Below are 12,452 nucleotides of genomic sequence, written 5' to 3'. Positions count from 1 at the left end.
GCCTCATGGTAACTAAGCACTTTGCTCCCCCCAACCTCTTTATTAAGCCTCAAGCCCACTTCATCATATCAGCTCCAAGCAAGCCAGTCTTTCCCACTTCTCCTGAGGTGCCCTCATCCCTGGGCACAAGCCCAACCTCCCAGGAGGGTGCGCTGGCAACCAAGCCAGGCTTCTGTTCAGTGATTCCACCTGCACAGCCAGCCTGCCATGTGCTGCAGCCCCCTCGCTCACCCAGTCCCCAGTTCCCTGCTGCCCTCAAGTCTCTCTTTTACTGCTCTCCCCTTATCCAGATTAGATCCTGGCACACAGATTATCTTTGTAGGTGGAGGAGGACAACAATAACCAACAGTTATATAGTCCCTGACATAGGCGGGCACTGTTCCAGGTGCTGTGCATGGATTCACGCATTAATCCTCAAAGCAAACCTATGAGGCAGATACTGTTGTCATCCCTGTGTCATAAATTGGGAAACTAAGGCACAGAGAGGCAAGTGACTTGCTCTAGACAATGAAGCTAGTGATTGATGTAGCCAGGATTGGAACCTCTTAAGAATATTACATGAAATAATGCATAGAGTGCCTGGTACCAGTCAAGATTTACTAACGCCTGAGATTATAATGGTCGCGTTGTTACTACAGGGCAGCTTCAAAAGCAGTGCTCAGTCCTCTCTCCTGCCTAGTTTGGCACATTCAGTAACAAAGGAGGAACAGAGTGCCTTGGTCTCCAGAAGCAGTTCACCTGCTGGGAGGAGAAGAGTGGGGAATTTTTTATGTTTATGTAAAATTCTCATAACATAAAATTAACTATTCTAAAGTATGCAATTCAGTAGCTTTTAATGCATTCACAATGCGGTACAACCACCACCTCTATCTAGTTCCAAATCGTTTTCATCACTTCAAAAGGAAACTTCCTACATGCCATGAAGCAGTCACTTCCCGTTCCCCTCTCCCCCAACCCCTGGCAACCACTAATCTGTTTTCTGTCTCTATGGATTTACCGATTTTGTGTATCTCATACAGACAGAATCATACAATATATGTTCTGTTGTGACTGGCTTCTTACCCTAAGAATAATGCTCTCTAGGTTCATCCAGGTCATAGCACGTATCAGTAGGTCATTCCTTTTATGGCTGAACAATATTCCGTTTTTGGATCTATCACATTTGTTTGTGTGGACGGAGATTTTATTTTATTTTTTTTTTTAATTTTTATTTCCTAGGTAATGGGGGAACAGGTGGTGTTTGGTTACATGAGTAAGTTCTTCAGTGGTGTTTTGTGAGATTTTGGTGTACTCATCACCAAAGCAGTATACAGTGCACTCAATTTGTAGTCTCGTATCTGTCACCCTTTTCCCATCCTTTCTGCCTGAGTCCCCAGGGTCCATCGTGTCATTTTTATGCCTTTGCATCCTCATAGCCTAGCTCCCACTTATGAGTGAGAACATATGATGTTTGGTTTTCCATTCCAGAGTTACTTCACTTAGAATAATGGTTTCCAATCTCATCCAGGTTGCTGCAAATGCCATTATGTTGTTCCTTTTATGGCTGAGTAGTATTCCACCATATATATATGTAAACACACATACCACAGTTCCTTTGTCTGCTCATTGATTGATGGCCATTTGGGTTGGTTTATGTGCATGGAGATTTTAAAGGAGCAATTCCAAGATTCCTCCCAGTCTATTGCCACAAAGATAGTGCTGCAGTCATAAAGGCAGAGGTCTGAGAAACCTCATCCTGCTCTGATGAATAGAAATCCAGAGAGGAAACCTGCTGTAAGAGAATGCCCTAGCTAGGGTCAAGGCCAAAAACTCAAATGCCCACATCAAGGAGTGGGAAGGGCTGGGAGTCCGAAACTTGGGAGGGTCACTGGTGACCTGCAGTATTTAAAAACCTTCAGACTCAGACTGTTTAAAATCATAGCGCTCACCAAACAGAACCTTCCAATGGACCACTTTCAGCCACTGTGCTTGTAACCTCTAAAATGCCAACGTTCGAGAAGACTGTGATACCAGCTCCAGCTTTGGCATTAAAAAACAAAAAGCACTGGCCAGCCACGGTGGGTCACGCCTGTAATCCCAGCACTTTGGGAGGCTGAGACAGGCAGATCCCCTGAGGTTGGGAATTCGAAACCAGTCTGACCCACATGGAGAAACCTCGTCTCTATTAAAAATACAAAATTAGCTGGGTGTGGTGGTGCATGTCTGTAATTATAACTATTCGGTAATTGGAGGCAGGAGAATTGCTTGAACCCGGGAGGTGGAGGTTGCAGTGAGCCAAGATCACACTGAGTGGAGATCGTGCCATTGCACTCCAGCCTGGGTAACAAGAGTGAAACTTCGTCTCAAAAAAAAAGAAAGAAAAACAGAAAGCACTGGCCTCCCCAGTATTACATCAGCCCCAAATGTTACAGGTGTGGTGTATGCTATAACCAGTCAGAGAGATAAGACTGACTGCTGACTCTGCTAGGATTAAAAATGGCCTTAATACCTGGCTGAGAGGTAGTTTTAGAGATTCACATCTCTGTCTCTGAGTCAGCTGATACAGAAATAGCTAATCCTTCACTTCCGTAACCTTCATAGTAGGTTTTAACTGCAGAGCCTGGAAGTGTGGGTGACAATCTCAGATGACAGGAGAATGTGACTCATGGAACCAAGGGTTGAACAAGCAGAAAATGTTGTACTCTTAACAAAAAGTTAGAGTTCTGTCTTGTAAAATTGGTTTCTTTGTCACGTAACATTCCAAGTTAGAGTGTTATCTGGTATTTAGCCCTGTGGTTCTCAAATTAGGAGTCATAAAATCACCTCTGGGGAGCTTGTTAAATCACAGATTCCCAGGACCCACCTCCAGGAGTTGGCATCAGTGGCTTCTGCAGGGGGCCCAGGAATCTGAATTTTACAAGGCCGCAAGACAGGTGGTCCACAGGTCACAGTTTGACACACCCCAATATAATGAATATGCTTGTAGACTCAGTCTGGAGTGTTCGCTGTCTTCCCAGAGTCCAGACTGTACTACGTGTTCAAATCTCTGAGCCCAGCTTAGAGAAGCCAACTGCCTAAGGTAGAATGCCATGTTTCTTTTGTTTATTTATTCACTCAGTGAGTATTTATTGAGAATCTGGAGTCCCTGCAGATATATCTGTAGGTAAGACAGACATGAATCCCTCTCCTCATAGAATTTACATTCTTATCAGGATAAATGGATAGGGGCAAATAATTATCTTCTCTGTACAGTAAAACCTGTTAAGATAGAAACAGAATCTCTAGGGATTTGGGGGACTGATGTTTAATCCCTTAGTGTAAGTACCGTGTGCTGAGTCTCCTTCCTGATATCCTTGCTGAGCATTTATGTGTTCGATGTGTACTTAAACACTGCTAGGAACAAGGGGCTCACTGTCAGTTGAATACGGCCATTCAGTTCTTAGGTGTTCAATGTTCCTTCCCTGAACCTTCTGCCCCTTAGTCCTAGCTCTACTTTATAAGACTTGCAAAACAAACGAATGCCTCCTCCTACAGAGAGTCATTAAAACCTTCAAAACCAGTTTTTACCATTCTGTTCAGTCTCTTCTTCAGGTAAAGACCCAGCCTTAGGACTGCATTTGAGTCCCCTTCCTAAGATGGTCACCATCCTCCTGTGGGTGCATTTACCTAGCATCTTTTTGAAAAAAGAAAAAAAAAAAAAAAAGGTAGGGTCTAATGAGTCATTCACATACATTTCTTTATTAAACACACATGGGCCAGGCACTGTTTTTGGCTCTGGGGATAAAATCCGCGGAAGAGAATAACCATCTTCTTTACCATGATGTTGTCTTTTTGCTAATGTCACATGATTGAGCTATTGGCCAAGGAAATAAGCTCAGAAGACCATAATTTCACAGTGGTCTTCATGAACAAATCATCTTTTCTTGCATTCTTTATCTAAGTTTATTGCTAGCTACCAACTAACTTTTTTTTAGCCTTTTATTTACATGTAGACTACTGCCAACTCCCAAATTCTGATTTTTTTCATTTCTAATTTTTTTCTTGTTTGATTTTCCCCTCCTCGATTCTTATGTAAATATGTTTTTCTCTATGCAGAGGGCTAAAGCTAATGACCATTTTTGGCTCAGTTTTATTTCAGAAGGATATGCCAATGTCATGGAGTTAGAAAGCAAAAGAGACCCTCTAGTCTGACCCCCTCACTTGACACAATATTTCCCCCCATGAGGACTTCTGCCCTCTTGATCTTTCCTATGCCTCTGTATCTTAAGCTCATGACCTCCTCAGACCTCTGAGTCCATCTCATCCATTTCCTACAGCGACCTGTAACATGTGTTTCCTGCCAGAGCCACAGTCATAAACAATTCCTGGTAGATTCAGGAGCAACTCAGAGAGGAACTGGAAATGCTCTCTCTAATAACTCCCTAAAGTAAGGATCCCCGCACACAGCTTGATAGTGGACACACCCTGTGATTACTGAATCAAGCCACAGACTCAGGAGTCCCTCTACTGGGCTCTGAGAACCATTGCATTTTACTTTAGAAGGAATTAAACTCAGTTGAATAATTAGGAACACCCAAGAATGTCAGCAGACAAAACTCAAAGATTCCCATTCCAAAAAAAAAAAACAAAACGGCCCATAGAATTAGAATCCTATGAAAATAACCTTCAAGAGCATCCAAATCCCACCTTATTGTTCTTCAGATGAGGAAACTGGGACCCAGAGAGAGGATGCATTAGGGACTGACCAAAAACAAAAAACACAAGCCTCCTCACTTCAGGCCTCTCTTCTCTTTTTCACTTGAATTATTGACCTTTCGCCACCATCTCATCCCTTAGCCAGTATTCCAGTCCTGGGGGTTCCAGGCAACAAAACATAATAGAAAATATATCCTAGAAACAAAGTCAGACAAACAAATGCCATCTGGGTGCTCAGGAATCCAGCCATTGCTGGCTCCTTTCCTTTTAGGGCTGGTTACAAGGGGAATGGCTCCAGAGGGATAATATGTTCCTATTTTTCCTTCTAATCCAGGACACCTGTCCCTTCTTTGGGGAATGTGTCATATTTGGGGCTGCTTCTCAACATGTGACCAGCCACCTGTTGCTCATGCCTTTCCAAATTGGCCTTTTGGGTTTGGGGTTGGCCAACTGGACCCCCACCCTCAATAAAATGTGGGCATTAGCAGTATAGTGAATTTGAAGAGTCTGGAGTCTCTGAGGAATTAGCAGGTCAAGGCAATGCTCTCAAGCGGAATATACACCATGACACCTCCTCCCCCTCAAATGTGATAGCTCTGGTAGACTGTCATAAGTCTTTAAGAGAAAAGAAGGCTGGAGTTCACCATGCTCTGTCATTCTTTTTTATCCACGCTGCCATTTATTCATTCAACAAATATTTATTGACCACCTGCTATGTGTCACTCACTACCAATCATCCACTCATCTTTTCACCCCACAAATGTGTACAGATTCTCTGCTAAGAAAAAAATCCCGTGCCGGGGACTGTGGGAGATGTAGCAATGAATAAAGCCCAGTCCCTGCCCAGAAGAAGCTGTTGGTTTAGTGGGAATGAAAAATCTGTAAGCTACTGTGCTTTAAGGCTGTTTGTGTAGAAAGAAAGACAAAGAACTATGGATCACAGAGGAGTGAGAAGTCACCCCCAACTGGCAGGTAAGAAAGTTTGCAAGAGGATGTCATGTGAGCCCTAGACCTTGAGGAATGGGTAGGATTTAGACACACAGCAAAAGGATAGGAGTGGTCGCAAAGATCTGAGAGGTTCCAGGAGGGAGCTGGAAAAGCCAAAGGGGCCCTTCTGGCAGATGTGTAAGGGACAAACGCTGACCACGAAGGAAATCAAGGTGAGGCCTGGGGAGAGACTCAGAATGCTGGCGGGTTTGAAAGGTCTGAGCCTTCTTTATTTTCCTGACCCCTTAGGTTCCGAGGTTTGGCACCCCATCTGCAAACAGGCAGCCCGGGCAGAGAAGAAGTTAAAGGTAAGCGAGCTAGTAGATCCCAGACCAGCACTCCTACTTCATTACTTTCTGCCGCAGGTTAAGAGAGCTGTGCTTTGGGACAGGGTCAGCATTCCTTAGTGTGCACGCTCCCAAATATGTGCCTATATCCTTGGATTTTCTTAATGGTAACACCTGCCCCATGGGGTTTTTGAGGGGGTTAAGGCACTGGATGTGAAAGCACTCTGAAACTGTAAAGCACTGTATTCATGTGAATTTTGTGTTTCTAGGGTAAGGCTGTAACTCTATCATTGCTGACCAAGAGGGTGGCCTCCCAGAGGAGCTCCCACCATGGCTTTTCCCAGCCTGAGGTCATTTGTGAATAGTAATAGCTAATGATGTCACAGTAATTGACAGTTTACAAAGCTTCTTCACAGCCACTGTCTGATTTTATTTCTTTAACCCCGTGAGGCAGATGGGCAAGAATTTTATCTTTGCCTTGCCTGTGAGAAAACCAGATCTAAAGAGGTGATGGTTTGCCTGCAGTAGCATGGCCAGGCAGAGGAGCACAGTCGACATCCTCGGGTACATGCTGGGCCAGCCGAGTTCCTGCGTCCCTCTGAATGACTGTGCTCTGACAAATGTCAGGGAGGCTTGTGAACCTGCGTTCTTGACACTGCAGAGAGGGGTTGAGCCTCCCCAGCTGCAGGGGGGATCCAGCTTCTGGGTCCTTGAAGCCGTGAGGGGACACCTGCGGTGTGTGTTGGGGTGTGGGGAATGGGGCCTTTACATCCTGGTCCCCTGATACTAAGTTGAGCCCTTGGGACTCTGTTATGCTACCTGCGAGGGTCTCCCCAGCTGGAAAAGCAAGTGTACAACTTCTGACCGGCGGGTTAAGCATGTCTTCTTTGCTATCTCATCCACTTAATGAAAGTTTTCTGAAACGCCGGTTGGCTGATGCATAACTATTTTTTTGAGCCCTGAATTTCTTTTCCTGTTTCTTTCAAGACCTCTTCCATTTAAGATATAAGACCTACTTGTCCCTTTCTTCATTTTCCTCCTTTCGGGCGGCATTTCCCAAACTTCAGTCATCCTCTACAGCCCCGATGCCTGTTGCCATATCTGGGCACCACCTGTTTCATTATATACTTAATATTTTTCTTTAAATCAAGTCACTACTTTTTATTAACTAAACGTATTTTAAAATAAAAATTTATATCGCCGTGTGGAAACCAGTAATACTTGCTGTAAGTAGAAGGTAATGATAAAATAAATTCAATGATAATGAAATAATTCTTAAGAATAAATCTTTTAAGTTCTAGCTAGACAATGTTGCCTGCACACTCTTTGTTTAAAAAGGGGAATTGGGCTGGGCATGGTGGCTCACGCCTGTAATCCCAACACTTTGGGAGGCCAAGGCAGGCAGTTCACTTGAGGTCAGGAGTTCGAGACTAGCCTGACCAACATGGCAAAACCGCATCTCTACTAAAAATACAAAAATTAGCTGGGCATGGTGGCCCATGCCTGTAATCCCAGCTACTCAGGAGGCTGAAGCAGGCGAATCACTTGAAACCGAGAGGTGGAGGTCGCAGTGAGCCGAGATTGTGCCACTGCACTCCAGCCTGGGCGACAGAGCGAGACTCTGTCTCAAAAATAAGATAAAAAATAAAATGAAATAGGAATTCAGCAATTGTTGAGAGAGTTGTTGAAATGTGTTAGCACCAAATGGAGACTACCTCCTTGATCTAATCAAGGGGATTGAAAGATTTTACTCTCTAGCTCTATGATTCAGTATTATCAAATGTTCCACCTAAATTCTTCTTCCCAGAACCACCACTAGTTCACAATCCACAGTTTAGGAAACTTTATAGCCCCACTTAGAATGATTTAAATTGTAAAATGAGAAAACTGGGAGAGAATCAAGTGATCCTGAAGCTCGGCATCTTCATTTTACAATCAGGAATCCAGGATACCTAAGACCACACACTTCGCCCGTGGGTCCTTGATTCCCAATCCCTTTACATCATACAGGCACCCAACTATGCATTAAGACTGACATCATGCTGCTCTGCTAAGGAAGCTATTAATCCATCATGGCTATTGTTCAGAGACAGCTTTTTTTTTTTAAGTTTATCACTTAAGTTGATGTCAGTTCATAATTAATACACTGTAAAGAGTCAGCATGTTGTACAATGACATGAAGTTTAACCCGCTTTCACATCTTGAATAAACAAACTCCCAAGGAATGAATGCTAACCTATTTTATTTTTTTAAGCAAATACATTGACTGGGATAACTCAAAATGAAAAGTTTTATGAGTAATTTCCTATATAGAGTGCTAGCTGCAAATACCTAGAAAATAAATCCATATCCCGCCCCGACAGCCCAAAGTCCTTGCATTTTAGGTCTCATTCACACTCAGACCTTGACTTAAAAAGCAGAGAATAAGGAGAAAGTACAGAAGTAGCCAGAGAGTACTTTAATGGCATTGCTAATGTTGCATTCTTAACCCCCTGTCTCACCCTCCCACCAAGCCGGGGTTGCAGCTTCTCACCTCTTCTGTCTTCATCTCTCCTGCAGCATAGACGGACATCTGAAACCTCCATCTCACCACCTGGATCCAGCATTGGGTCACCTAACCGAGTCATCTGCGTATGTATCCCTCTTCTACCACCAAAGGGCCTTTCTTATTCCTGACCTGGTATCTAAAGGGGAGTCGCTAAGGATGAGGGAGCTGTCGGGTTTTCATCCAACTGACATTTGGTGCATGCTCTTCATGTGCTAGGCTCTGTACCAGGTCTTGAGGATTCAGTGCGGTACAGGGAGGACATAGATCCTGCCCTTATGAAGCACACAGTCTAGTAAACCCAGAGTTCCATGGCACACGAGAAAGAAAATGCAATGACAGCAAGAGCCCTTGTGACCAGCACAAGTCACCTCCTTTCCCACTACCTAACTGAGACAAGCAAGAAAAAACTGAGGGTCAAAGTGGTATTCTGAATAGGTATTGGGTGGATTATCGATGTGGAGATAGTGGTGTGTGAAAAAGAGGCAGAAAGAAGTAAGCCATACACATGTGGAAACATGGTTGTAAATAATTTGCAAATGTAAAGAAGAGCTTTCTAATCATGTAGGAAGTCCAGGGATGGAGTAGACCCACCTTCACATGTCTGAGTTCCCACCTCTGCAGGCATTCAAACACAGAGAGACTCATCATTTGTGAGGGGTGTAGAAGGAAAGATAGAAGTTGAGTTAGATGGTCTCAGAGGCCCCTTGTATTTTCATTAATTCATTTCTTCATTCATTCAACAAACCTGTGCCAAGCATTTGCTCTGCGGACCACAGTGCTTTGCTCTGGAGAAATGGTGATGAACTACACAGACTTGTTGTCTATCCTCATGACATTGAACACATAATGCCATGAATCATCAATTGCAGTTACAAATTCCAGAAAGGAGAAGCACAGGGTCTTCTGATGATGCTACAGATAAACAGAGGGATCTGACAATCTAAGACTGGTTGGGAGAAGGCATCCTAAGAAAGAAACATTAAACTCATAGCAGAGGGATAAACAGAAATAAGCTAAAGGAGATGGGGAACGCAGAGCCAGGGAGAACTGAAACAAGCAACAAACCTCAATCTGATTGACTCTGGACTGTTCCTGCCTTCCACAAGCCAAAGGAGGCACGATGACCAGAAATGTGGGGGAAATGGTCTGTAACAAAAAACCCACTCCTAACAAGAAGCTCTAGATACAGTCACCAAACCAGCCACTCCTGGCCCTGACCACCATTGCTAGATCATTACTTCAAATCCACATCAAGGCTCCTCTCTGATCCCTGGATAATGCCCATTGACAGGACTATGTGCACCTTTCCTTTCTTCTCTGGTCAAATGGAAAAAAAAAACACACACACACACACACACACACACACTCACTTAAGAGTTATAACTGACTGAAATTTCAACATGGGTCAATACTACCATGTGGCTGTCAAAAAAGGCAAGCTGCTTTGATCACAGGCTGTACTCATTGAAGATTCCCGTCTAAAGCAAGAGAGGTGATAGTCTCCCTGGCACTGTGAATGGGACCAGACCACGGCAGGATTAATGGGCTTAGTTTCCAGGTGTGCACAGTGAGAATGTTATTGACAAATGTGAGCATGTTTCCAGAAGAGAGTTACTAGGACAGGAGACCTCAGGAAGCTGCTGCACTGTAATACTGTTCACCACGAGCCGGTCTCCCGGTGCTATGGAGGAGCCTTGTTAATCTTTGTGAAATAAGTTAAGCCCTGATGATGTCCACCTTGGAGTCCTAGAGAAAGTTTCCCAGAATTGCCCCTCTGAGAAGCAACTCCATTACAGCATGGAATTGATGATGGCAGCTGGGAACACCTGTGCTCGTGCCTTCCAACTAGGGGCTTACGCACTGAGATCAGTTGTCCCTCACATCCCAGCACTGGCCTGTGTCTCCCCTTCCAGCCTCTCCTGCTCTCACCGTTTATGGTGCCTCATGCTCAGCTGCTGTGGGGAATGACTGAATATGTCATGGAAGCCATGTTTTCAGTCAGCCCATCCCAAGCATGGCTTCCAAATTTGGAGAAAAAAAAAATCATTCACCTGATTCGGAGAGATGCAATAACAGGCATAAAGATGGATCTTAATTTGGTTTTCATTGATAATTGAGATTTTATATTCAAATAGAATTATCAGTGAACCTGAAATGAGCAGGTTCTTTCAAACTGTCAAACTTTACTCCGTCTCCACTGACTTCTAGAATCATCTTCAGGTGGTTTGGCTTTGACCCACGTGTTTTCTTCCTTCCTTCCTTCCTTCCTTCCTTCCTGGCTAATTATGTTAGGATGCCTCTGATCAATCGGTATGCCTCCAGACCTGAGGCTCCTTTATAGCCCTGTAAACAAAGTGGCTATAGGAAGAAATATAAATTTAGTATTTTTGAGGTTTGGGGTAAAGCGCCAAGATGAATAGTTACGGGTGGAGACGAGTTGGGAAGATGCCAAGAGCTCTCAAGGTCAAGATCTAACACCCAAGACAAAAGGCAACAATTACTTCGGCAGGTGAACTCTCAGCTAATAAAGGCTCCCTTTACCTACACACCCCCGGAACTGGTGCAGATGTGGGCATCTGTGGCAGGCAGGCTCTGGCAGAAATCAGGTGGCCTACCTCAAAGAGTTCAACTGAGGAGGGTTTCATGATGGAGGTGTGGGCAGAGTTACGTGGACCCACAGGAGATAATGAGGTGTCCAGGGACTATAGCAGCATGACGTTACCACGCTGGACCTAAAGAGACAAGGGAAGGGAACAGCATTACCAAAGCTGGCAAGAGCTGGGGAAGCCCAGCCTCCCGATAGAGTTGGGCCCAGCCCACAGCCAGACAAGAAGGTTGCCAGGGGAATAAATACGCCAGCCTCTCTCTCCATTCGCCCTCTAGTCTCTGCTGGTGCATCCCATTGGCTAAACCCAACTGAAAGCCAGAGAGAAAGGCCTTGGTAGGTTTTCTAAATAGCACAGCTTATAATGTATTTACGAATGCCGCTGCCTGTAAAGTAGTCTTGGCCCTCAGACTGTACCTGGCTCCAATGGCATTGGGAGAACATTACCGGACTAATATAGTCTCTGGATTCTCCATCTAGCAGCCTCTGTCATAATTTACAGTACGTCAGGATCTTGCAAGACAGATCCTGGTTGATCATAGCCAACACCATGTCACAGAGGGAACAGCTGGAGGACATGGTCATAGAAAGGACATGGCTTCAGAAGCCATGAGACATGGGCTGTCACATGCAAGGGGACGCTATATTTCAACCTGTGCAGCTCTAGAGAGCTGAATGCTGCCAAAGTCAAGCAGAAGGTAGAGGCTCATTTTAGTTCAATGGAAGGAGCAGCTTTCTGAGGGTAGACTTCTGGTGGTGTAAGACAGCGAACTCCCTGTCCCAAGAAGACAGGAGAGGCTGCTGAAGAGGGCACGCTCTCTGTTTTGAAATTTGCATTCTTGCACCTTATTAGCTATGTAGCCTTGGGCAAGTTAATTGATTTTTCTGTGCCTCTGGTTGCTTATTCAAAATGACGATAATATTAGTGCCTACTACTAGAGTTGTGAGTTAATCTATAAAGGGACTTGGTACAGAGCCTGGCTTATAATAAGTGCTCACCAAATGTTAGCTAGTGTTATACTATCATGATTATTTTTGTCTTTATGATCTGCATCTTCTTCTTCAAGGATGCTGTGAACTGGGATTTCCTCACTCTGTGGGACTGGAAGGCAGTCAGCACCCAGGCTGTGTAGTTCAGGCTGCATTCAAACTTATTAACTTAGTGGTGCAAATTTTATTACCTTTTCAGCCTCCGTTTCCTCAACTGGAAAATAGAAATGATAGCATTACAACATCTAGAGGAGATAATTCTTGCAAAGCACAGGGCCTCACAAACAATACGTGCTCAGTAAATGTTAGCCCTGTTGGAACGGATGACCTCTAAGACCACTCTCATTCTAACATTCCACTG

The 12,452-nt window shown here is 44.3% G+C and overlaps 1 protein-coding gene across 6 annotated transcripts in view; it reads left to right on the top strand.

Moving 5' to 3' along the window:
* The window catches only part of ABLIM3 (actin binding LIM protein family member 3), a 115,537-nt gene that overhangs the window by 80,675 nt on the left and 22,410 nt on the right, over window positions 1–12,452 (top strand). For all 6 annotated transcript variants that reach the window (XR_012512145.1, XR_012512144.1, XR_012512143.1 and 3 more), the window contains 2 exons: window positions 5,911–5,969; window positions 8,508–8,579. Coding sequence is in view for 1 of the 6 variants with exons in the window: in XM_074379555.1 (XP_074235656.1) it covers window positions 5,911–5,969; window positions 8,508–8,579 (131 nt within the window). In the remaining 5 variants the exon portion in view is untranslated. The remainder of the gene's footprint in view (window positions 1–5,910; window positions 5,970–8,507; window positions 8,580–12,452) is intronic.

The sequence above is a fragment of the Saimiri boliviensis genome, chromosome 1, assembly GCF_048565385.1.
Source record: "Saimiri boliviensis isolate mSaiBol1 chromosome 1, mSaiBol1.pri, whole genome shotgun sequence".
Taxonomy (NCBI): Eukaryota; Metazoa; Chordata; class Mammalia; order Primates; family Cebidae; genus Saimiri; species Saimiri boliviensis.
Note: the sequence above shows the minus strand (reverse complement) of the source record. Positions and strands in the feature narration are given on the sequence as shown.